At 45.5% G+C, this 23,266-nt stretch overlaps 3 protein-coding genes across 7 annotated transcripts; all 3 read left to right on the top strand.

Annotated features, from left to right (window-relative positions):
• The first annotated feature begins 941 nt into the window (after positions 1–941).
• Positions 942–11,903, top strand: lzts3b (leucine zipper, putative tumor suppressor family member 3b). Of its 3 annotated transcripts, XM_076019428.1 has the most exons (9): positions 946–1,191; positions 4,477–5,466; positions 6,202–6,672; positions 6,759–6,926; positions 7,488–7,616; positions 8,502–8,693; positions 8,823–9,053; positions 10,144–10,503; positions 10,540–11,903. In XM_076019428.1, exons 2-9 carry the CDS (start codon positions 4,618–4,620, stop codon positions 11,281–11,283), a joined length of 3,144 nt encoding a protein of 1,047 aa, XP_075875543.1. In that variant the 5' UTR covers positions 946–1,191; positions 4,477–4,617; the 3' UTR covers positions 11,284–11,903. The 3 variants fall into 3 exon arrangements, with proteins under 3 accessions (XP_075875542.1, XP_075875544.1, XP_075875543.1); XM_076019427.1 differs by having other exon boundaries at positions 942–1,191; positions 10,144–11,903; XM_076019429.1 differs by having other exon boundaries at positions 943–1,191; positions 4,626–5,466; positions 10,144–11,903.
• Positions 11,904–13,492: 1,589 nt separating this feature from the next.
• Positions 13,493–18,801, top strand: ubox5 (U-box domain containing 5). Of its 3 annotated transcripts, none has more exons than XM_076019431.1 (7): positions 13,493–13,647; positions 14,696–14,759; positions 15,348–15,449; positions 15,913–16,637; positions 16,892–17,457; positions 17,546–17,689; positions 18,367–18,801. In XM_076019431.1, the coding sequence occupies exons 2-7, from the start codon at positions 14,706–14,708 to the stop codon at positions 18,564–18,566; spliced, it is 1,791 nt and encodes a 596-aa protein (XP_075875546.1). In that variant the 5' UTR covers positions 13,493–13,647; positions 14,696–14,705; the 3' UTR covers positions 18,567–18,801. The 3 variants fall into 3 exon arrangements, with proteins under 3 accessions (XP_075875546.1, XP_075875545.1, XP_075875547.1); XM_076019430.1 differs by having other exon boundaries at positions 15,889–16,637; XM_076019432.1 differs by lacking the exon at positions 15,348–15,449 and having other exon boundaries at positions 15,889–16,637.
• Positions 18,802–20,404: 1,603 nt separating this feature from the next.
• Positions 20,405–22,556, top strand: avp (arginine vasopressin). Its single transcript, XM_076019403.1, has 3 exons — positions 20,405–21,155; positions 21,660–21,864; positions 21,976–22,556. Exons 1-3 carry the CDS (start codon positions 21,036–21,038, stop codon positions 22,110–22,112), a joined length of 462 nt encoding a protein of 153 aa, XP_075875518.1. The 5' UTR covers positions 20,405–21,035; the 3' UTR covers positions 22,113–22,556.
• Positions 22,557–23,266: the final 710 nt, after the last annotated feature.

Here is a 23,266-nt window from a genome sequence, read left to right as displayed (position 1 = left end):
CGGCCGTGAAGAGTCTCTGGTGGATGAAATCATAGCGCCGCTCAGTGGTCAGATGAAATCATGGCTGGCTACTCCTGAAATCCTGACATATGAGGGAGTTAGTACATCCGTGAGTTTACCCCAGTTCTACTCTATGTAAGGTTGTCAGATAGGCAACACTGCCTCCTGGTGGACCGTTGCAGGAATGTCTGAGCATTTCTACGTGTGTGTGTGTGTGTGTGTGTGTGTGTGTGTGTGTGTGTGTGTGTGTGTGTGTGTGTGTGTTATTTTGAGTGTGTGTGTGTGTGTATTATTTTAAATACGTATAAAACCCATATGTTCACGTAATGTTTAACAAGCATAGTCAAGTACCATCGTACTGGTGTCGAAATGAGAGGGACATGGCATCATATAACAATATAACAAGATACTGAAATTTTGAGCCTAATTCATACGAGTGGGATCAACAAAAGTAGGCATAGTTGTTGGGTTTTTTTTGCTTTGTTTTGTAGTATGACAGTCATGCAGTCGGTGGTTTCTCACAGCAAGGTTAAGGGTTCAGTTCAGCCAACTCGCCGGGTAGAGTTTGCATGTTCTCCCCGTGTCTGTTCCCCGCGTGGGTTCCCTGCAGGTACTCTGGCTTGGACTGTGGGAGGAAGACTAAGTTTTCCCTGAGTGCAACATGCGACAATGCTTTGCGGATCACCGCATACGCAACTTGATTTGATTACGCGCCATCGGCTCGAACACGCTGCTGCAAAAACCCAAGGCGCTCGTCTCACAATGCGTGTAATATTGCTCCTGTTCTCCATCCGGTTTCATCCAACCGTCCATCCACCCATGCCTGGGCCACTCCTGTGGCTCTGCCATAGGTCTCTCCGGAAGGAGCGCTCTGGATGGACGCCAAAAGGGGGCGTTTGCATCATGCAGCCAGAGGGGCGGGGCCAGAGGTGGGTGTGTGTCTCTCAGCTGATACGCGTACCAACCGAGCGACTCCATCATCAGCATCCGACGCTGACAGCGGTCGAAGACAAGCGTCCCTAATAACGCGGCGCCGCGGCAACATCGCGGGGATAATTCGGGCCGGGCGGCACTTGGCGCCGCTGCCTTGTGACAATACTGTTCGCCGAGGCTGCCATCTTACCGAGCCGCCGAGCCGCGAGATGCGGAGCAGCCCTTTGATGACGGACCGCTACCGGGATGCTACGATCGGTAAATCTCACGCTTCTCAGTCGTCAATGTCAATTCCGCCGCGCGTTTGCTCAATTAGACGCCTTCTACTCATGTGTTTGTATGTGTTCGTGTGCGTGCGCGTCTCTCTCTTTCACGACGTGGCCCGCCGAGGGTCGTGCGTCGCTTTCCCCTCGTCACGGGCCTGTATAGCGAGCGGATGGTGGGGTTTTTTCTTTTTTTCTTTTTTCTTTTTTTCTTTTTTTTTGTCGGGAGAGCGGTGCTTTTCGGGGGCTCGATGCGGATGCTCGCTAAAGCCGCCCTTGCCGCCCAGGGATGCAGAGAAAAAGGGGGGAAGACGAGAGAGGGGGAGTCGTGAGGGGAGGAGAGAGAGAGAGAGAGAGAGAGAGAGAGAGAGAGAGAGAGAGAGAGAGAGAGAGAGAGAGAGAAGGCAGAGCAGCAGCAGCAGCACGCAGGGAAGCGGCGCTGTATTTCACTACTACTCCTATTCACCCAAGTGGAAGTAAACCTTTAGTCAAGGGAGGGGAGGTCTACAGACGTGACTGCATCTCTATCTATCTATCTATCTATCTATCTATCTATCTGTCTGTCTGTCTGTCTGTCTATCTATCTATCAATTTCCTCTCATCCACTGTTTGATTTTTTTTTTTTTTTTTTTTTTGCCATACATGTATGCATGCCAGCCAGCTTCTTTTTTTCTTTCTTTTTTTAGCGGTGTAATGTGTAATGCAGTCAAACATATAGAGCCTATATACATGCACAATCTATTGTGGTTTAACTGTGGCCATGACACCAAGTTGATTTTTAAATCATTCTTATTTTTTTTTATTTTTTTTGGGGTACACCTCCCTCTATCAAATGCAAATACATAATCATATTCCTTATCTTGTTTCATGACCATAATATTTCAGAATATATTTGCAGTAGCATTTCTTTTATGGAGGCCAGTGTTGGTGATGGCGACTTGTCTTGTCCTTTTAAAGCCCCCTAACTCACTGGCAATGCAAAAGTACGTTGATTTCAAAGACTAGTTTGAGGTGTTGTGGACCTGAAGTCATTTAATCACTGAGGTGTTTCTCATGTTCTCTCAAACTGTATTGAAACAGGGTCGAACCCTTATTCAGTGTTCTCCATAGGATTCATACCCTCAATTGCCTTGTGTAATAATCATTAATGCACAAACATTGCTCAAAATCTTCATACTTCTTAATGGAATTGCGGTTTAAAATGCAAGTAATCAGTGGCCAAATCTACGAGCTTTGGCCGCTGCATTTGCGCACTCTGCCAGGTTGGTAGTCCAGCCTTGCATTTAACACCGTACAATTCAACAGCACCACCCAGGGGCTCTTCCAGAATGAGCATAAGGTTTAATCAGTGCCTCCCTTGAACCGATTTGACAACAACAACAACAACAACAACAACAACAACATAAAAGCCAACAGTTTTACCACAGTGGCACCAGGATTTACTGCACGGTTTCTGGATCTCATTGATTTCATTTCATTTGATTTTTAACATTGACGTGAGGAAATACAGTGATATTTTGTGGGAGCCTGCACTTTGGCAATATTGGTCAACAGAATACAATTAAGCCACATTTTATATATGTATTATTGACATATACACACATTTAATTATATATGTAGCCTTTGCAAAGAGAATGATGAATGTGCTTTTGATAATATATTGAGATATGAAATTGTTTCAAATGCATTTTTAAAGGTCCCATATTCTGCAAAATTTGGTTTAACCGTGTTTTTCAAAAAATAATATGTGCCTCTGTCCTGTCACTGATCTCAGAGATTAAAACAAAGTCAGTTCTTTACTTCTTTTACTTACTCCACTTTTCAGAAAGTGTGCTCAAACATTTCTCTAAGTCAGTCCTTTGAGATGTGACCAATTGTACTGACACCTCACTGATTCCCTCTCCAGGTTAGCGACAATATCCAACAGCCAGTGTTCGTCCCACCTTTTGAGAGCGATTCACAGCCGCCATGTTTATGCGCCTGTCTAGCAGGAAGCTAAAACTGAGTTTTGTTTGTTTTATATTGCCATAAATACTCATACAAGGAGCATCAGACTCTGAGATGAACAATAACTATCTGAAAAAAATATATATGGGACCTTAAAAATGATGTGTTTTAAGTCAAATAGTTTACCAGCTTAGTCAGTTCTTCTCAAACCTTGTCAAACTGCAAACAGCACCGGTTAGTACAAGACCTGTGCTGTGCAACTGAGCTATTGTTAATTCACTTAAATGCACACAGGAATTAAATAAACCTAGTTGCCAATATCAAGATGATTACTTCAAAAAGGACAGCCGAGGACTGCAGTCCAGCACTGTTAAGGATTTACTGTAATAAAAAAATAAATAAATAAATAAAAAAGCAAATGGGATTAACCACATTTTTTGTCATCACAGAAAAAGTTCTCTGATAGTTTGAGCCCCTGGAAAAGATGAATAGCTGTTTACAAGCAAAAAAAAAAAAAATCATAATAATCAGTTTGGACAGTTGATGATTCTGCTCTATTTGGTAGTTTTGACACATTAAACCCAATTCTGAAATGCCTCACTTTCATAATTGACCAAGTGATCTGTCAAAAGCTGGTCTTTGCAAGACGGAATAGTTGTATTGCTTCTGTCATGTATTAGTCACTGCATTTTGTGTCGTTGCAATAGTTACATTTTCTCACATCTTACCCAATGTATTGATACGTATGAAGTGTGCCATAACGTGCAACCCCATAAAGGGATAGTACACCTCTCTAAATTAGAAATCTTTTCTTGAAGATTGTGATGTTGATCACCGCCTTCACTCCATCACCCAGTAAACATTCCATTAACTCATCATTGTAATACAGGACTGTTGAGTAATAAAAAAAAAAAAAAGAAAATTCTAATTTGACCACAAGTACAGAAAACAAAACAAACATTATTTGATTATCAGAAGAGTTTTATGCCAAGCCTGGTGTGCAGTGCTTGGGTGTGAGTGGCCTCCTCCGTCACCACATTGCCCTTAAGAACTTACAAAAAGCAACTTTCACACCCTTAAAAGTTTGCACATACTCAGATAACAGACAACGGTATAATGATTTGAGCCTCTGTCTGACGGACAGCTCGCCATATGTCCTCACTAGACTTGACTGTCCACACTGATCCATCCAACTCCTCATTTCTCTCATCGTCGGAGGACGTTGCTTTCTCCTTTATGTGGGTTGAAAAATGTTCTACTATTGTGTAACCTCGGCTCGTGCCATTGCAAAAAAAGTTGTGTAATTCCTTCTGTTTTTCTGTGTTCCCCCTAGTGTGTGCCCCCACTACCTGCATTAGGTTGTGATGACCCACACTACTTCCAAATGTATGTGTGACCCTCCCCAATCCTGACTCCTAACCTCTAACCCCTGACCTTTGACCCCCACCCCCCCCCATCCCACTCCCCCCACGCTATGGGCAGTGTTGGCAGCGGGGTGGCAGGAGAACAGGAGTTTGCCATGAAGTCCGTGGGCACCAGGACCACCCTGCCCCGCGCCCCCCCACTGTCCCGCCGCTGCCCCACCGACCGCAGCTGCAGCGCAGAGCGACTGCCCCGCCCCCCCGCCACTATATCCGACGGGACGGCTTCGAGCGACGAGCGAGGCAGCGTCAGCATCGGCACCGGCACCTGCACCGGCACCGACCGGCCCACCGAAACGGCCTCCACCACCAACACTGAATGTACCATGGCGGCAGCATCCAACAACAACCAGTTGGAGTGCGGCAACGGAGCCAGCCGGCGGGAGAGGGAGTGGGAGAGGCAGCGCGAGCGGGGGAGAGACAGGGACCGGGACCGGGACTGGGACCGGGAGAGGCTGGAGAGGGAGCGGGAGCGGGAGAGGAACCGGGAGAGGGAGCGGGAGAGGGTGGAGAGGGAGAGGCTGGAACGGGAGAGGGAGCGGGAGCGGGAGCGAGCCCGGGAGAGGGAGCGGGAGAGGATTGAGAGGGAGAAGATAGAGCGGGAGCGGGAACGAGAGAGGGAGCGGGAGAGGGAGAGAGAGAGGGAGAGGCTGGAGAGCGAGAGGCTGGAGAGGGAGAGGGAGCGGGAGATGCAGGCGGTGGCCGCAGCAGCAGCGGCGGCAGGTCTGGACGTCTGCGGCAACGTGGTGAGTCGGGGGGCCGGCGGCGAGAAGGCCATGAGCCAGCACCACCACCGGGAGATGGCGCCGCCCAGAGGCGATGGCGAAAACAACCCGGGAGGCCACAACCCGCCGGGACACAACCCGCCCAAGATAATGCCAGTGTCTGGGAAACTGGAGCAGGTACTGACACACCTGTGTTCTCCATGTCTCAGTGCTGCTGAGTCAGACTGAAGCCTCTTCCACACCTGTGTAGGTGTTCCTGCTAATGTTGCTCTGGTTAGCCTTTCATTCAGCTGATTTCTGGGGGCCCTAAAAACAGAGCTCATGAGGGTATTCATTCAAGTTCCGATCAATTGGTCAATCTCTCACATTCCAGTGGAGATGCGTCAGATGGTGCTACCAAACAGAGGGCTATTGTAATGTTCAGAAGTAACTCAGCTTAATTTTATGGCCTCAGATTGGCCAGCGTGACCTTACAATTTTTCAATTCTGAAATTTTCAAAGACACATACATACGTGTGGACGAGGCCTCAATTTGAAATTGTCCAATCATTACGGACTGTCGCGGACAAAGCAGAAACTTTTCAGCTTTCCTTTTAAAATCTCAGCAATATTCCTGTAGACTTCAGCAGCAGTCACACTAAAATGTCATAGTAAAGAGATGAGAGTCAAATCTAATCATGGTTACGATCTTTTGGAACTAAAGTAGGCAACTTAAACCCACCAGATTGCCCATGCATTGTCTCTCAGTCAGTAGAAGGGGATTGTGGCCAACAACTCTTTCCTTTGTGCATGTATTATATATTAAATAGTGTCAGTAAGAGCCCTAACTTTACGTGGAACTCATGTTGTGCAGTGTTTTATTGTGTATTTTTCACGATCTGCATTTTTTTAAATCCATTTTCTTTTTCTAAGGCAATGCAGAGCAACTCGGGCCTGGTTCGTCCTTCTGCCTTCAAGCCGGTGGTCCCCAAGAGCTTCCACTCCATGCAGAACCTGGTTGCCCAGGCGGGAGGGGCCGGGAGCGATGGCAAGCCGGACGCTAGGGGCGAGGGCTTCGGTGAGGGCCGGGGGGGCAGGAGAGGCCGGGATGGAGCCGGGGTAGACGCGGTTGAGGTCCCGGAGGCTCTGCTCCTGGATCAGGACAGCCCGGTGAGGATCAGCAGAGGGGAGGCTGGGGGGAACGGTAATGAGGTGGTCCAGGGAGGGATGTCTGACTCTGGGAGGAACTCTCTGACCAGCCTGCCCACGTACACGGGCTCGGGCTCAGGTTGTGGGCCCCCTGCAGTCCTGGGGCCTCTCAGTGCTTCCACCAGCCACATCAACAGACTGGGCATGGTCGGTGCAGCTGCAGGCCTGGACAAGCTGGAGAAACCTGGGTATCAGGTAAGGCCGTCCTCCATGACGAGCAGTTTGTCACCGATTTGTTGAAAAAAGTCTTTCAAGTGTCCTGGTGCTGTTCTGTCCTCCAGAACGGGCTCAGTGCCTCCGACAGTGGCAGGTCCTCTTCAGGAAAGAGCTCGTCCTCCTATCAGAGGCTGAGCCACCTTAGTGATGCCCCGGCACCTCTACGCCCCTCCCCTTCCTCCGATGACATCATTCAGGACCTTGAAGACCGCTTGTGGGAGAAGGAGCAAGAGGTAAGAGGCCAAGTCAAGGTCCCACCTCTTCTTTAGATTATAGTTGTTGTTTTTTTTATAACATGATTATCAACGTCATACATCAGCAACAACAGCACATGTACCCCTCTGTTTACAGTCTCCCATGAAAAAAGTATTCAGTTTTAGCTTTCTCCTAAAACTGAAGTGATGTACCTTCTGCATGTTCAGAAGAGGACATAACAACTGTGGCCACTGGGTGGCTTCAGAGAGCCGAATGCACCCCTAGCTGGTGGTGCTGCCACTTACATTGAAGAGGGAATGTGAAGTTCTTTGTGACATCACAAAGGGGCTGTTTCCAGCGTTTTAACACACACTCTCTAAAAAGTTGTGATAACTAAATAATGATGGACTCCTCATTTCTCACTGTCAGGTGAGAGACTCACATCCAGTGAAATTTGCATTATACAGGACCAACAAACTAACCAGGATTGACAAAATAAAAGTCTGATGTACCTGATCTGACTTACAAAAAAAGAAAATCTATATTTAATTGTTGAGACGATTGCTCTGTTTACTAAGTCTCTCCTCGCCTTCTACCAGGTGCAGCACATGCGCAGAAACCTGGACCAAAGTGAGGCGGCGATCATTCAGGTGTTTGAGGAGAAGCAACGTGTCTGGGAGCGACAGATGGATGAGCTGAGGCAGAACTATGCCTCACGCCTACAGCAGGTGATCATTTCTCTTGTTAACTTTAAGATACTGGGAGTTAAATGAGCTGCATGCAAAACCAAGCTTATTGAAGTTGAGGTGAAACAAGGTCTGGTGCGCGTGAAACTCGTGAAGTAGAGAGTGATGCCACACGCCCCTTTAAACTGCTGCTTTATGGCACCGCCTTCATTTTCAGAGGTGAGAAGTAATGAAGTACAAATACTTTGTTACTGTACTTAAGTACGTTTTTATGTAGTATTTACGTAGTATTTATGTAGTATTTACTTTACTTTTCACTTTGACCCCCCACATTTGTACAAAAATATCTGTACTTTCTCCTCCCTAGGTTGGGAAGTGTTTAAAATATATAATTTCACTTATTATTATTTAGGGAAATAACAATGGTTATTGTTATTAAAGTGTTAACCTTCAGTAATGGCTCACTGGTTATAATGCAACCATTACTGATTACAGTTTGGTTGTGCTGCAGTTGAAAAAGAAAATAGTATTGAGGGTACCAAAGCTGTGAAAATATATCCAGATGATCATGCAAGACCTCTGGTCAGTTCAGTCCGGAGAATTCTGTCAGAACCTTTTCATTTTTGCAAAATTAATATTGTTTCATTAATGGCAAAAACCACCATTTTTACTTTAACTCGTAACAAGTATTCATACTTTTACTTTACTTAGTACTTTGCCACATCATTTTAGAATCAATTCAGTGTGTATCTCTTAATCAAAGAAAGTGTATACATGTAAAGGCAGTAGGTCTATTCAACTAAAAACATAACACAGATCACTCCAGAGCAATGGAGAGGAAATATGTCTCATTAAATGATTGGTATGTCTGCAGCCCGAACTACAAGAGGGTAACATGATAAGTTTGATTATTCCATCCGTCTGTAGGTTACCCGTCGTGCTCAGCGCTCCCAGACTGCCCTGCAGGCCCAGATTGGTCGTCTGTCCCAGGACAAGAGGAGGCTCCAGGAGGAGATGGCAGCTCTCTTGGCCCAGCGAGAGGAGCTGGAGAGAAAGTGTCTGGACTACAGGAAGGAACAAGCTGACATCTTGCCCCGGCTGGAGGAGACCAAGTGGGAGGTGAGACATTTATACCAGAGCAGGCAACCTCCATTTAAAGTATGTTTCGATATGACTGTGTGCACATCCAGACTGTTGTTCTCCTCAGTCGTAGAACGCTGATCAGTTCACTTCTCCATCTTGTTCCAGGTGTGTCAGAAGGCAGGAGAGATATCCCTGCTGAAGCAGCAGCTGAGGGAGAGCCAGGCTGAAGTGACCCAGCGGGCTGGCGAGATGGTGGCCCTCAGGGGCCAGCTGAAGGAGCTCAACGCCCAGCTGAGGGAGCGGGAGGAGACCATGCTGGGCCTAAAGGACTCCTACAGCACCAAGAGTCTGGAGCTGGAGAAATGTGAGGCAGAGCTGAGGAGGACTCTGTCAGAGGTGAGTTCACAGTAATGCTTTGTTCACACTAAGGTTTGGAAAAAGATGAACTTCTGCAGTTTGGTGTGGACTGTAAAATGCTGCAATGTGCATTACAATTACGCTAACACGATATTCACAGGTCTCCAGAGAAACATTATTTTCTCTCTTTCATTAAAAAAATTTTCAACACAATTAAAATAATTGCTGCTCAGTGCAAATCCTCGCGTGAAAGTTTAATATTCAGGAAAGTTTTTAAATCAACCAGTACCAAATCTAGGTGTCACATTTGAGGCAAATGTTCCCTTTTCACATATAAACTTTTGCAAAGGTATAAAGCACTAAAATTGATCTGCAGTTTCTAGTATCATCTTTGTCCTCAGCTCAGAACTGTGATTACGTCTTTCTCTCAAAATATTTTTTAAAGACAAGATTTTATCAGGATTCTCTTTTCTTTGTCTCTCTCAAGTGACTTTAAACATCTATGAAAAGGCACTGATTACTACATTGATTGCTATACAAAACCTGGAATTATATTTTTCAACAAACGATGATGCATGGTTGAGATGCTTGTCACTAATTCCACTTTTTAGCACTTTAATCCTTAAAATCCCGCTGAGATTTCTGAATCTTGGCAAGGAGCGAGGGAAAACTGGGAACTAGGCAGGAATTTTTTTCACTGCTGCCACGGTTTATTTTATTGTGTATGACCTAATAAACAATTTACACTGACAGGAGATTATTAATATGAAAACTAGGCACAACAATTTCCTTCATTTGTCACTATATTGAAGAAACATTCCAGACTTTCTGCAAGTGCTGCTTTAAATGAGTGCCATGAGCAAATCTGTTGAATAAATCATAGACTTAGAATGTAAATGAATTGAAGTTAAATGTGCTCATATAAATTCAAGACAGGACACAATTCTGAAAGTGTAATTGTATGATAGGTTGTGTGCATCCTCACATGCACACACAATCATGCATCATTCTTTGTCACTGTTTTCAGACTATTTATACAACTATAGTACATTCTTTACGTTTGGTAAAGGAAGTACTTTTGATTGTTTATTGATTGACTCAATATACTCAATGTTTTTCACTTTGACAGGTGTCCATCCTTCGGGAGAAGCTGGGAGTATTTGAGGCAGAGGTGCTGAGTTTAAAGAGGGCACTGAACGAAGTTAGCAGAGGGCAGGAGGTTGTTATGAGCCCCAACCTAGCGGCTGCAGGGCTGTTGCCCCCCTGGGGAGTCGTCCACTGCCCACGTAACCCCTCGGAGTCTTTGACCAACTCCCTCACCCCCACATCTGACACCCTGCTGAGCCTTCAGAGTGATGAGGCCAAAGCCCAAAGGCAGGAGGCTCAGCGGCAGGAGAGGCAGCAACGCGAGGAAGCACAGTGGCGCGACGCACAGCAGCGCCAGGATGCTCACATGCAGCCCGACATTCGAATGCGCCAAGATGTCCAGGTCCGACCGGATGCTCCGCACCGTCAGGAGGCGCAGCTCCGCCAAGACGCACACCACCGCCACGAGGCTCAGATCCGTCAGGAGGCTCAGCTACGACAAGAAGCACAGCTGCGTCAAGAGGTGCAGCTCCGTCAGGAGGCGCAGCTGCGCCAGGAGGCCCAGCTACGGCAGGAGGCCCAGCTCTGCCACGAGACCCAAATGCGTCATGAGGCCCAACTCTGCCAAGAGATGCAGCTGCGTCAGGACGTGCACCCTCCGCAGCGAGCGCAGGAAGGCCACTGGGACGAAGCCGGGGAGCTGCGCAGGCAGCTGGAGCAGCTGCAGGCCGCACTGCGCCTGGAGCGACAGCAGAGGGAACGGCAGGCGCTCAACTTTGACCAGGAGCGGCACACCTGGCAGGACGAAAAGGAGCGGGTGCTGAAATACCAGGCGCAGCTGCAGCTGAGCTATGTGGAGACGCTGCAGAAGAACCAGGCTTTGGAGAAACGCATGAGCCAGTTGGGAACCAAACCCACCACAGGGTCCACCACCGCTGCAGGCGCCGTCACTGTCACCACCACCAACACCACCACCACCACCACCACCTCCCCTACCTCCTCCTCCGATTCCCCACCTCCACCACTGGCCCTCTCACCGCTCTCCCTTCAGCCCCCACCGTCCATCGCCCTCACCATCTCGCCTCCTTGTGAGGACCAGAAAGGCCCTTCTTCTCTCCATCAGCTAGCCCCTCCCTGGGCAGGACCCTCACGCCTGGAGAGGATAGAGTCAACTGAAATATAGAGACAGGTTACAAAAAAAAAAATCAAAATGTTCAGTGTAACATAAAATGTCTCACTGTTTTGTTTTGTTTTTAAAGAAAAGAACACAATTTGAATCTACATTGGAAAAGATCAGACATTATCAGCCAAAAACAACTCATGTTAACATGATGTTGAACTCTGCTTAGTACTTTGGTTGTTTATTTCCACTTCTAAAGAGGCAACTTGTGTTACACAATTCAGACACACAGTCAGTGTTCAAAAAAAAAGTGAGCCACATTTAAAAAAAAAAAAAAAAAAAGGGGAGAGAGGAAAAAAAAAGACGCAAGACAATATTCAGATTACAGCCCAAATATAACTTTCTTTTCACTGTCAGGCTAAGAAAGGACCAAGACAATCAGGGATATTGTCAGAATTTATCAACAAGAAGAATATTATGTGATTTATTTATTTATTTGTTTATTTATTTACTTATTTATTGTAAGTTTGTATCACTGGTAATGTAAAAGTAGAAGTAGTAGTCAGAGTGTGTTGTGTTAACTTGCGTTTTTTTGGCCAGAGAACGCCTTACTCCATTCTTTCCCATATCTCTGAAAAGACTAATTTATGCTGGGGGAAACAAAATGGAGGGGAAAAAAGAAATTTAGAGTAATGAATCGTTTTTCACTTTAATGATGGTATCGGTAAACTAGCTACACATGCTATTATACCATGGACCACTCTAGATCCCAGCAAGTAAAGGTCAAGCAGATTACTTCTAGATTCACTTTTCAAGTCATTTCATGTACACTGTGCAAACAAGCATGAGTCTTTGAAACGCATCACGGAAACAGACAGAGTTTATATTTTCTATATATTGAACTGAAATGGTACGTTCAGGAGAACTTGGTTCGACTTCACTGCGGATCGTCTGTGGTGACTAAAAACAAACACTAGGGGTCATCAGAAAGCTTTCATGGCGCACCCTTAACTGGAAATCTTCTTGTTAAACTTGGGGGACTTTTTGCAAGGGGAAGCACACAATTTGAATTTGGTTATTATAATTATGATGATTGTGTTGCTCACTTTGTGAAGTCTGAGAAATATCTGTGACTATCCCCAAACTTTAAACAGAAGTTATAGAATGTATGATATACTAGGAAGAAATGCTTATAATATGAATAGTTATAGATTGTAAATGTGTGTTTGGCTGTGCGTTTGTCTGTGTGTGTGTGTGTGTGTGTGTGTGTGTGTGTGTGTGTGTGTGTGTGTGTGTGTGTGTGAGAGAGAGAGAGAGAGAGAGAGAGAGAGAAAGAGACAGAGAGAGAGAAAGATAGAGCATGTGTGTGTGTGTGTGCAAAGCTCGAGAGCATGTGTGTACACGTATATACAGTTTCACCTTATGAGATTGAGGATAGAGGGACTAGTGGCAATACAGCGAGTGAAGATATATATAGAGCAAAGTGACTTTTTTGGATGGGGGGCCTTTAAGTGTTGTAAGATGTACAATAAAACTTGGGGAAGTAAGACTCATCATTCAGTGAGGGAGTCTGTATATCCAGGAACCATTTATCATAAAGCAGGGGAGACTTAAGTGTAAAAAAAAAAGAAGAAGAAGAAGAAGAAGAAGAAGAAGAAGAAGAAGAAGAAGAAGATGATGATGATGATGATGATGAAGAAGAAAAGTTGGGAGACTGCCTCTTCAAAGTGAGCATTCAGGCTAACTGCACTACTTAGTGTCCTACAACACAAAATACCATGTACAGTAGACTCAGATGTGAATATCATGGCTTTTATATGTGTTGTTTATGCCAGCATACAAAGATGTTGCTCAAGAATATTAACTTATCTCTAAGGTATGAAATAGTATTATTATCATCTTGGTGAAATGACAAAGAGAAAATATATGCCATTTGAGCTTTCATTTATGTGCTTCTTTTTAAAACCATGTAGATAGCCCAATGGCCGACCATTATGGTGCAATCATAGAAACTCTGTCCAAAAATTATGTTCCTTTTGATGTAGGTGATAAATGTAGTTACAGTATTGTTTAGAGAACAAAGATGCTACAACTTTTATACATGTTTCGAAGTTATTGTTTGCATTCATGTTACTACTGTATGGGCTTGTTAAAGACCACCCCTTTGTTAAAGTTCAGAAGAACCAATAAAGATATGTGAAAAATACAGTGTGTCCGTGTTTTCTTATCTTGTGTCTTCTTCGTCGTCGTCGTTGCTGCTAAGAAGACTATCAAAAGGCATTGTCCTTTCCCGGCATCCGTAGTTATGAATGCTAACTCGTTGATGTTGCTCGTTACTCGTCTCTAGCTAACTACTTCTAATTATTTAGATGTCAGACAAAGTGGTCGAAACATTGACGAAGCCTCGTCCTTCCAAAGCTGAAACAAGTAAGCAGGCTAGTTTAAGCAAGTCTCTTTTTAACGTCGTAATGTTGGCATAGCATGAGCTAGCCAACTTGGTAGCTCGGTTTTCCTCTGATTCTTGTCAAACGCTCAGAAATATTTATTGTCGCAAACATTAAATCGCGCTTTATATGGCCTGGGTACGTATATTGTAACCACAAAGCCTTACGCCACAGAAGTGTTGTGTATATATAAGCTAGAGGGATGTTTAACATCGAGGAAGTTGTTTGCGTATGGCTTCAAGCGTTCTGACAAATATGTCTCTTTCAGAGACGAAACCGTTTAAAATATTTGCTCGAGTGCTTAACATATCAAGATACGAATAGCGTCAAATACTATGCTATAGTTTTTTTGTTTGTTTGTTTGGTTTTATATAAAAAATTAAAAAAAAGCTGTAACTGTCTTTACCGTTATGTCCTCGAAAATTGTTATTTTTAATTGTTTGTTCATTCATTGTTGTTTGTGTTAAAATTCAAATTGTGCGTTATTAGTGTTGCACTTGTCCGATATGGCCGTGAGTGATGCCGAATAATTAATTTGCCAGTGTGTAAGACGGCAAAATATAACACTAAAAAAAAACAGTAACACCTAAATGATCTAAATCTACTGTAAATTAAGTTGTTTAGGCTAATTCTGTCCCCATGATAATTGTTTGACTTGTTGACAGGTATGCAATGTCATGTGTCATGGTTTGTTCATTCAGTGTTTGTAATATTCATGTACATTATAGATGAAAATCAAAATCTTCTTTTATTCATCATCTAATTCTTTGTGTTTTCTGACCATAGTCTTGAGCTTCCATGAAAATTGTTTGTCAGGAGCGAGTGAAATTTCGCTATCTAGACCAAAGCTCTTGCACACAAATAAATGCGAAGGCTTTGCGGCGTGCGTTAACCTTCTAACAAAGCACTTCAGCGTGGCGTTCTCGAGTGAGTCAGAGGTGAACCCAAGTATTTACAAAATGCACTGAGCCTTGACCTATCGGCCGTCAAAAGAGACACTATGGCGCTAAAATCGATTTCTACACCCACAGGTTGGAGAACATGGTTGTGAACCTTTGTTTGCCACACTTCCATACCTCCGTTCATTGCAACAAGGTATGACATATTTCATGGAGCGATTACGCAACCGTACCTTCTCACACTCTCATTGTAGTTTATCGTGAATATAACACAGTGTGATCTTTTTAACCAGTGGTGACACAAGGCTTAGACTGAACAGCGATAGAAAACTTCATGCTACCTTAGAAGTTTAAGACCTGGCGAATGACGCTGAGGTGAGCCGCAAAAATCCCCATCACTTTAAAAACGGCAGAGGACTGAAGTGAAGGACTAGTGTGGCACAGTGCAGACGCAGCTGGAAGAAGGGCTTTGTGGGAGACTCAATCCCACACGACCTTGTCATGTTCTTTTAGTTTTTATTTTTGGTAACGTGACAATTGTTGTAGGTCCTTCATCCATGGGAAGGAAGCTGTTCTTTTGCTCCTCCATCCCTTCTCCCACCTTTCTTTCTGTTATAAACTTTCAGAACGACGATGACGCGTGTTTAGATGATGACATGTTGCTGCATGAAAGTATTGGGTGACACTTAACTCTGAGTCACTTTTTAAAGGAATGAATTCCGAAAGCAGTGATTGTTCGGCTGGTGCCGACATGCGATAAACAAATTCCGATTTGAACCTGCAGCTGTGCGCCGATGGCTATGATGTCACAAACCTTGTGTCAGAGGACCCTGTTCTCCGGAGGCGTGGCTTCAAGCTGGAATATTTCCTGCGGCCACCCGTACAAGTAAGATTGGGACGTTGAGTCTCCTTCTATGTATATTCCTCAGATACCTGCGTGCAGCCCTTTTTGTAATCTTCGAGAGATTTTTGTAATCTTCGAGAGATTTACTGTGCCTTGGTGATATTACAACAAACTACCTGATATGATATTAAGCCTCAGGTTATGTTTTTTTTTGTCATATTGTAATTTTCTTTCTGGAATTGATAAGTACGCTATTGAAATATAAAGTTAAGATGGGTCGTGTTTTCTTTGTCCATTGTGTTAATATATTAAAGTTTAGGTTGTTATGCTATAATGAAAATATTAATATGAAATTGAACAAGCAGGAGAAACAAACATATATGTCTTGCAACCACTGAAATATCAGCGTATAGGAATACACTTTCTTTTACATTATCAACAGGTGAACGTGACTTTTTTTTTTTCCTATTATCTTCCCAAGGTGACATTGAAGTTTGGCTTCCAGGTTGAGATCTACCGGGTGGATGTAGAGCTGTGGCCCTGGGGGATGGACCATGGACAGGCCCGGAAGGTGTTGGAAATCAGTACAAGCTCTGATCACGGCCCCATCAGGAACCTCAGCCAAAGAGGCCACCAAAACTTCCAGCAAAGACGCGACACAGCGGCAGCGAAAGATGAGAGCACGCGGCCCAGTGAACGGGTGCGCGGTGGGAAATCTTACCGCAGCAACGCACACCAGTGGAGTCTGCAGGCGCAGCAGTGGGGCGAAGACGCACCGGCTGCCTCTCGACGAACAGCCAGTGAATTTACCTCTCGGACCAGCACTCAGCCTGCTGACCCTGAGCCCGAGTTCAAACTGCTCGGCCGCTGCGACCTCAGGGAGGAAGCCAAAATCTCTTTTGTGCGTTCAAATTTCAGCCCCAGCCCTCTGTTCCCCTCCAGCCCTCCGCCGCCGCCGCCCGCAGGCTGTCGGCAGGAGGAGCTGTGGCGCCGGGGTCCGTTGTCTCTGGGCGCCGTGACGCAGCTCCGCCTCAACGTGCCGTTCGCCAGCGCCGCGTCCGCCCTGGGTCTCAAGACGTTGGCCGTGTGGGGGCAGCCCGCTCGCTGCTGCCCTCCAGAGGAGGTGGAGAAGATCTGGAGAGCCCACAAGGCCTCCCTGAGACAGCCGCCACGGCCGGGACTCTTGGTCCCTTCGGCCAGTCCGGCAGAGCCGCAGCTGGACGCAGCCAGGTTTGTCTTTCATAAATGTTTTAATTGTGGTGATGTATGACATTTGAAGATGAAATTATAACGACGTTAGACATTTTCGCCCAGTAGTGAGCAATGCACTGCAGTGTTAAACCTGCCTTTTGCCAAAGTTAGTCAGGAGCAAAGTGAAAGCATAGTCCCAACACAGTTAAGGGTCATGGAATATCTGACTAAGAAAGATACATTTTGGCCCAATCTTAATGATAATCTACTGGCTTTTTTTTTTTCGTCTCCAGCGACACTTCGATCCCGGAGGAGTTCCTTGACCCTATAACCCAGGAGGTGATGCTGCTGCCCATGCTGCTGCCCAGCGGCGTGTCGGTGGACAACACCACGCTGGAGGAGCACCAGAAGAGGGAGGCCACGTGGGGCAGAGCCCCCAACGACCCGTTCACCGGCGTCCCGTTCACGTCCAGCTCTCAGCCGCTTCCCAACCCCCAGCTCAAAGGCCGCATCGACCAGTTCCTGCTGCAGCGGGGCATGATGGGAAGGTGGGGGATGTTGGGGAGGAAGGCAGAGGGAGAGAACCTCCAGGCCTCCAGACTCGTAGCTGCCGAGGCTGGAGAGCAGTCCCAGAAACCTCCAAGCAGCAGCCCTCCAAACAGTTCAAAGACGATGACGCATATTGAAAATTCCAAATCAGGGCGTCCGTCTGTTGGCACGTGCGGCACGTCTAAGGCGCTCACCTCAGAGAGTCAATCGGCGTTGCCACTTAAAAGGACTTTGAGTCGAGGTCTCGCTGAAGGGACAGAAAGTGAGGGCGAACGGCCACCTCAAACAAAAAGACAGAGAAATGATGCATGTGAGTAGAAGTTCTCTACTTTTCTCACTCTGAAGCGTCACTTTGGTTTCCAATCGACTGATTGCCTGACGATCACGCCTCACTCTAGTCCCCAGCGGCTCCTCTCACGAGCAGCGTTTGTCCGCCAGCTTGGACGAGGCACTGCTCTCCGCCCTGCGGGGCCGACCCTCCTTCACCTCCAACCTCCCCCGGGCCCCTGGGCCCGCGAGCAGCTCGCAGGACGCACCGCCAGGTGAGGAGCAAGGAGGACATTGTGACTGCATCTCAATCTGTAGCGTTTCTCATCTGGTTGGTCACAACCAGGGATGCAAATTATTGATTAATTCATTAATCGTTAGTTTTTTTGACCTTATCGATCGATTAACGATTAATTGATGAGCGCTGATTTTTTTCCTGAGAACCTAAATTTCACAATGAAAAATGTGTAAGGAAGACATGGTTTAAATCTTAAATAATGCTGAGGGCCCATTTTTCCATTAGAGAAAAGTAAAAACACCCTAAACATTTATCCTCTGACTTTAAGTTGACTTCTAAATTCACATTTCAACTTTTATTTTATTTTATTTTTTTAACGTTGTTTAATACTAACTTGTTCTAAGTATACACCACCCCATTTACTTATTAAGAACTGGCGACTTGTCCATGGTGTCACTCTGCCTTCGCCCTAAGACAGCTGGGTCGACTCCAGCAGACCCCTGTGACTGAGTTCAGGAAGAAACAAGTCTTGAAAATGGGTGGATGTGGAATAAATTTGCGTGGTGACTCCAAGATAAGGAAAATAATGTGTCCTGAGACTCCACCAGTTGAGAACTACTGATTTAGATCCAACCTGAGAACGTACAGTGCGGCTGCTGGAGCATCTCACATTTTCTCTCTCTCTCTCTCTCTCTCTCACTCTTTTTTTGCCAGACGCGGGCGCGTGCTCGGCGTGCTCCTGCCCCGTCTCTGCGTACTCTACGCCCGCGTCGTCCATCTACCGCCTCACCTGCGGCCACTTGCTCTGCCGCTCCTGCCTGCACCGCCTCGTCCCTGCCACGGCCAATCACGTCTCCTGTCCTGCCTGCCAGAGCCCCACCCCTCGCGGGGACGTCACGCGTGTGCACCTCTGACCTGCGAGCCTTGGAAGGGCTGAAGTGCGTACGCCTCCGCAACCTGTGGAGGTCGTGCGGCGTGACGCTTTGGCCGTGGTGAACTCTGAGCGACAAGGTGAAAGTGTCCGGGTGATGATGAGACCCCGCAGCCCATCCTGTTTACATATTGTGGGACCCTCACCACGAATACCTGCTGTATGTCCCGTGGACCCTGTATATCTGTAACTTTAAATAAAAAAAAAAAAAATCAAAATTTGTTTTATTTATTCACTGCATGTTTGAATGCAGCCATTCAAACATGTCTGTGTGCACATACAGGTCTGTCTCAAAACAACAGAACACTGTAAAAATGTTAATTTGTTTCCATATTTAAATTCAAAAGGGAAAACAAATCTTTCATTCATTTATGACACAAAACATGAAATATTTATTTATTTAGTTATTCTTTGCGTTATTATTATTGCAGCGCTAAAAAGAGCACTGGCCCTTGACTGACCTTTTTTAAATGATTAGTTTGCTCGTAGCATTTTAATATTAGCAGACAATTAGCATTTTTTTAGTTCTCTTCCCTATAAGTCATAATCATAAAGGCTTGAAATAATTAATTATTTACTCAATAACTTGAGAACAAGAATATTAACTTTAAGGAACCAAGGATGCTTTACGTCATATAAATACATACAGTATTTGTCACATTATTCAAATTTTTAACTTGCGCCCCCGTCCATGTGTACGATGATCTTGTCTTGATATTTTCTGTTGTATGTCTGTACCTTCTTTCCTCCCTGAGACGGTGAATTGTGTTTGCAGCCTTGGTTTGTGCAGAGCCTGTGCACACGCATTGAGACAGCACAACAAAGGAAGGGATGGGGGACAGGTTGCAAAAGACCCAAGGAATTAAGGCGGAAATTGAGTCGGTCCAAGGCTGTTTGGTCATTGGGAATGAACTTAAGGGGTCATTGCACAGCTGTTTTTCCTTCTTTTCACCTTCACCATTCACCACTTGCATTGAGTGCAATGTATATAGTGGATTCAACTGTAATTGTTTAATAGAAATTTGTCATAATCTGCTGTGTTATACTTGCTTATCTACATATTTATTATCTTCAACCAAGTGGCCTCTTTTCAGTGGACAATGTTCGCACATCTAGGTGATTTTTAAACAGTGCCAAAAAGGGAATTTATCCAGTGCGGCAGCCTCAAGCACTGCCTTGGTTTCCGTGACAACATTAAGCCTAAACAAGGTCGTGAACCTGTATCCGCTCGCTGGGTGAGCCGTGCAATCAGTTGTTCGTTCTGCATGTGCAGCGGAGACGACAGCGTCACTGTGGCAGGTACAAGTGGTGCGTAAACACTTTGGTGACAAACGGATCTGCTTGTCAAACTGACTCGAGTTCAGCGAGGTTCTGTTCATGGAGACATCTGAAACTGCAGTGTCCCTGAAATTGTATGTCCTGGATTCCAGTGAAACAACCTTACAGAATTGAATACTTTTAAGATGTTATAGGTCTCCAGAAATCAAAGTATTTTTCCTTCTGTTTACGGCTTTCAACAAAAATAGCAATGTTGCCAAAACTGACGCAGTGATGTGCCTTCCTCATGCTCAGATGGGGAAAGTAACAATGCAGTTGTGAAGCAGATCCAGAGGGCAGAAGGAACACCTGGCAGGCAAGGTTGCCAGCAACTTGGGGGGAAAGAATCAGTGCCCTTTGTGACATCACAAAGATGTGAATTCCAGAGCAGTCTGTTGCCTACAGCGGAACGGATGGACACGTCACATTTCCATTGTCGGAGAAAACGCTCGGCATTTAACGTTCAATTTGAACAATAAAACATTTTGTTCTCAATGACGGATTGTTGCTTGAATGCTGTGACATCAATTACCTTCCTTAACTCTTTAACCCGCTGCTTCTGATGCTCGGTTTGGCCATTTAGAGCGACTAATGGGTGAGCTGCATCTCCCAGCATGCAGAAGAATCAGCCCGTTGTGTTTATGGTGATTTAAAATGCTAATCTTGTTGTGCTCGCTAAATGCCCGCCATCGAATCGGAAAGGGCGACCCGAACATGATCCTCATAAAATGTACTTGATCAGCGCGTTTTGCCACGCCTAACCCAATTAGTCAAAGAAGTTGTTGTGTGTTTGTAGCGTGTCATCGACCTCCGAGCTGGAAAATTATTCACGAAAGTTACTTGGAAATGTGTTTTTGCGCGGCGAGGCGCTGAATACGGAAACGGGCATCTGCTAAATGGCACAAATCTCATGCGCAGCCCTCTTCGCTGCGACCCCTGTGTGCGTGCACGCGCGCCCGTGGCCTTCGTCCGCGCGTGGAGAGGGCGCGGGGGACCGCGGCGGTACTTGCGTCAGACGCGAGTGTCAGCGCGCTTTTGTCGGGTCGCCTTCCTGCCGCTTTATAAGTGACGGGATGGAGAGGGTCGTCAGTCACACGGCCACCCGGGCTTCACTCTCCACGCACCAGCAGCAGCGATGCATCGCTCCCCGATCCTCCTGTGCGTCCTGGGACTCGTCGCCCTCTCGTCCGCCTGCTACATCCAGAACTGCCCCCGGGGAGGCAAGAGAGCGCTGCCCGAGGCAGTCAGCAGACAGGTTTGTCATCATCATCATCATCATCATCATCATCATCATCATCATCACAACTTTCTTGCATTGAATGTTGCTTGAATGTTGGACCACCTATTCTAATACTTACTCTAATACGCGCTGACCTCGATGAAATTACATTTGTAGTCAGTGAAGTCGTAAAATAGCTGTATTTCATCCATTTTTTTTTCAGTCTTTTAAGAGTCATTACAGTAAAGAGCTAAATACCGTGAGGCTTCAAATAAATATTTTGTTGTAATGTTTTTGTATATTTTTAAATTGACATGAAAGCACACACTTTCTACGTATCCCATGACGTGTTTTTTTTACCAAGCACTCCATCCATCTGCTCCAGTCCCCTCTGTTACATTTTACAACCCATTTTGGCCCAGCAGTCAATAAGTTCGCCCACCCTTGCTTTAGAATAAGATTGAATCGTTTTGGTTTGTTTTTTTGGGGTTTTTTTTTTACAGGAGATCACCACTGTTCTTCTCTTCTCTCCCCTCACAGTGCATGTCTTGTGGGCCCCGGGACAGGGGCCGTTGCTTCGGCCCCAACATTTGCTGCGGGGAGGGCTTCGGCTGTCTGCTGGGCTCCCCGGAAACTGCTCGATGCATGGAGGAGAACTACCTGCTCACCCCCTGCCAGGCTGGAGGGAGACCCTGTGGATCCGATGGAGGGCGCTGTGCTGCCACCGGACTCTGCTGTAACTCTGGTACGTCTGGGATTCCCAAGGAAACTCAAAATTATTATTATTATTATTATTATTATTATTATTATTATTATTATTATTATTATTATTATTATTATTATTATCTGCTGACAGAGAGCTGCGTGGTCGACACTGACTGCCAGGGGGAGACAGAGTCCTCGGATCCTGCCAACAGCTCTGCGCTGGGCTCACCTGCAGAGCTGCTGCTGCGCCTTCTCCATGTAGCCACCAGGGGGCAGTCTGAGTACTGACGCTGTTGCCTCGGGAAGTTTCCTCTGCGTGGTGCCGCAGGATGGAAAGCCCTTCCCTGATCCGCTTTAAGCCTTAACATCCCAACCTTTATTCCCGTTGTCGTGATATTTCTGCATCTGTCAAGACAAGCATCTCTAATTAAAGCTTCGACTTTACTGATTGGCTCTAATTTACCTAGATCCCTGTGGAGCGGAATCACTCCGAGTTTGCCGTACAACTGTATGTATATATTAATGCACATAGTGTAAACTAAATTTTCTTCCATTTGAGAGAATGTCATTAGCTTTGGGGCTCCATCTGAACTCTAATGTGAAATGGACTGGGAATAGGTAGAGGTCTATGTAAAACAGATTGTTGTCTATACTAGAGCCGCTTGTGTGGTGGAAATGTTACTCTACATTGAAAATGGGAAAATAAAAAACACAGAATCACTGCCAAAACCAGCCTTGGCTGTCTTGTCCTGTCTTGTCACCTCAGCGCACATAATTACACCTTTCACAGATGAATCATGGAAAGTAGTTTTGTCTCCTGGCTTAATGCTCATCTCATTTTCCTGGCGTGTTCACCTGGAAGTTGACCTTTAAATTCATGGTTTCACTTTCTCTATCCTCCCTGTGATTAACGAGCAGGAGCTGACAGTTCTATAAAAGTCTAGTTCCGATCAGTGGTTGCGGCTGACACACGATCTGCAGAGCATATTTGATATTGCGATACCCACAACAAATAACGCTTTAAACGTCTCATTTTACTGAAAGCAAGCACACAGTCAAGGACACATGTTCTGCCCATGTTTACATCTTCACTCTTCATTCAGGTCTGAAGTTAATTCAATGCATGTGAGGGTCTTCATTCGTCAAGGTCATCAAAGTACTTGAAAATTAATTAAATGCAACTGGAGTGGTCATTGGTATCACAAAGACGTTACGCCTCTTATTCGAACGGCCTCTTCAGTTCTAAACAAACATTTTATTTTATTTTTTTAGAATTGAAGAAGCCTTTTTCAGATGAGAGGTGAAATGTCTTCAAGGTACCAAAAACCAGTCCACTTGTATCAACTTCACCTTCAAGTAATAATTCCATGAACACTGTAAACTAATTGTTATTCCATTTGGGTTATTTGGTTCACTCTGAAGCATCTGGATTTGTCAATTTA

The sequence above is a fragment of the Nelusetta ayraudi genome, unplaced genomic scaffold, assembly GCF_046127955.1.
Source record: "Nelusetta ayraudi isolate G7.1 ecotype Tasmania unplaced genomic scaffold, CSIRO-AGI_Nayr_v1 ptg000010l, whole genome shotgun sequence".
Taxonomy (NCBI): domain Eukaryota; kingdom Metazoa; phylum Chordata; class Actinopteri; order Tetraodontiformes; family Monacanthidae; genus Nelusetta; species Nelusetta ayraudi.
The sequence above is the reverse complement of the archived record's forward strand: the minus strand, read 5'-3'. Positions and strand labels throughout refer to the sequence as shown.

Coding starts and splice junctions, on each gene's coding strand:
- lzts3b (XM_076019427.1), top strand. CDS start 4,618: ATGGGCAGTGTTGGCAGCGGGGTGGCAGGAGAACAGGAGTTTGCCATG. Junction 8,694..8,822: donor TGGAGGAGACCAAGTGGGAG/GTGAGACATTTA, acceptor ATCTTGTTCCAG/GTGTGTCAGAAGGCAGGAGA. Junction 9,054..10,143: donor TGAGGAGGACTCTGTCAGAG/GTGAGTTCACAG, acceptor TCACTTTGACAG/GTGTCCATCCTTCGGGAGAA.
- ubox5 (XM_076019430.1), top strand. CDS start 14,706: ATGGTTGTGAACCTTTGTTTGCCACACTTCCATACCTCCGTTCATTGC. Junction 17,458..17,545: donor AAGACAGAGAAATGATGCAT/GTGAGTAGAAGT, acceptor GCCTCACTCTAG/TCCCCAGCGGCTCCTCTCAC. Junction 17,690..18,366: donor CTCGCAGGACGCACCGCCAG/GTGAGGAGCAAG, acceptor TTTTTTTGCCAG/ACGCGGGCGCGTGCTCGGCG.
- avp (XM_076019403.1), top strand. CDS start 21,036: ATGCATCGCTCCCCGATCCTCCTGTGCGTCCTGGGACTCGTCGCCCTC. Junction 21,156..21,659: donor CCGAGGCAGTCAGCAGACAG/GTTTGTCATCAT, acceptor CTCCCCTCACAG/TGCATGTCTTGTGGGCCCCG. Junction 21,865..21,975: donor CGGACTCTGCTGTAACTCTG/GTACGTCTGGGA, acceptor ATCTGCTGACAG/AGAGCTGCGTGGTCGACACT.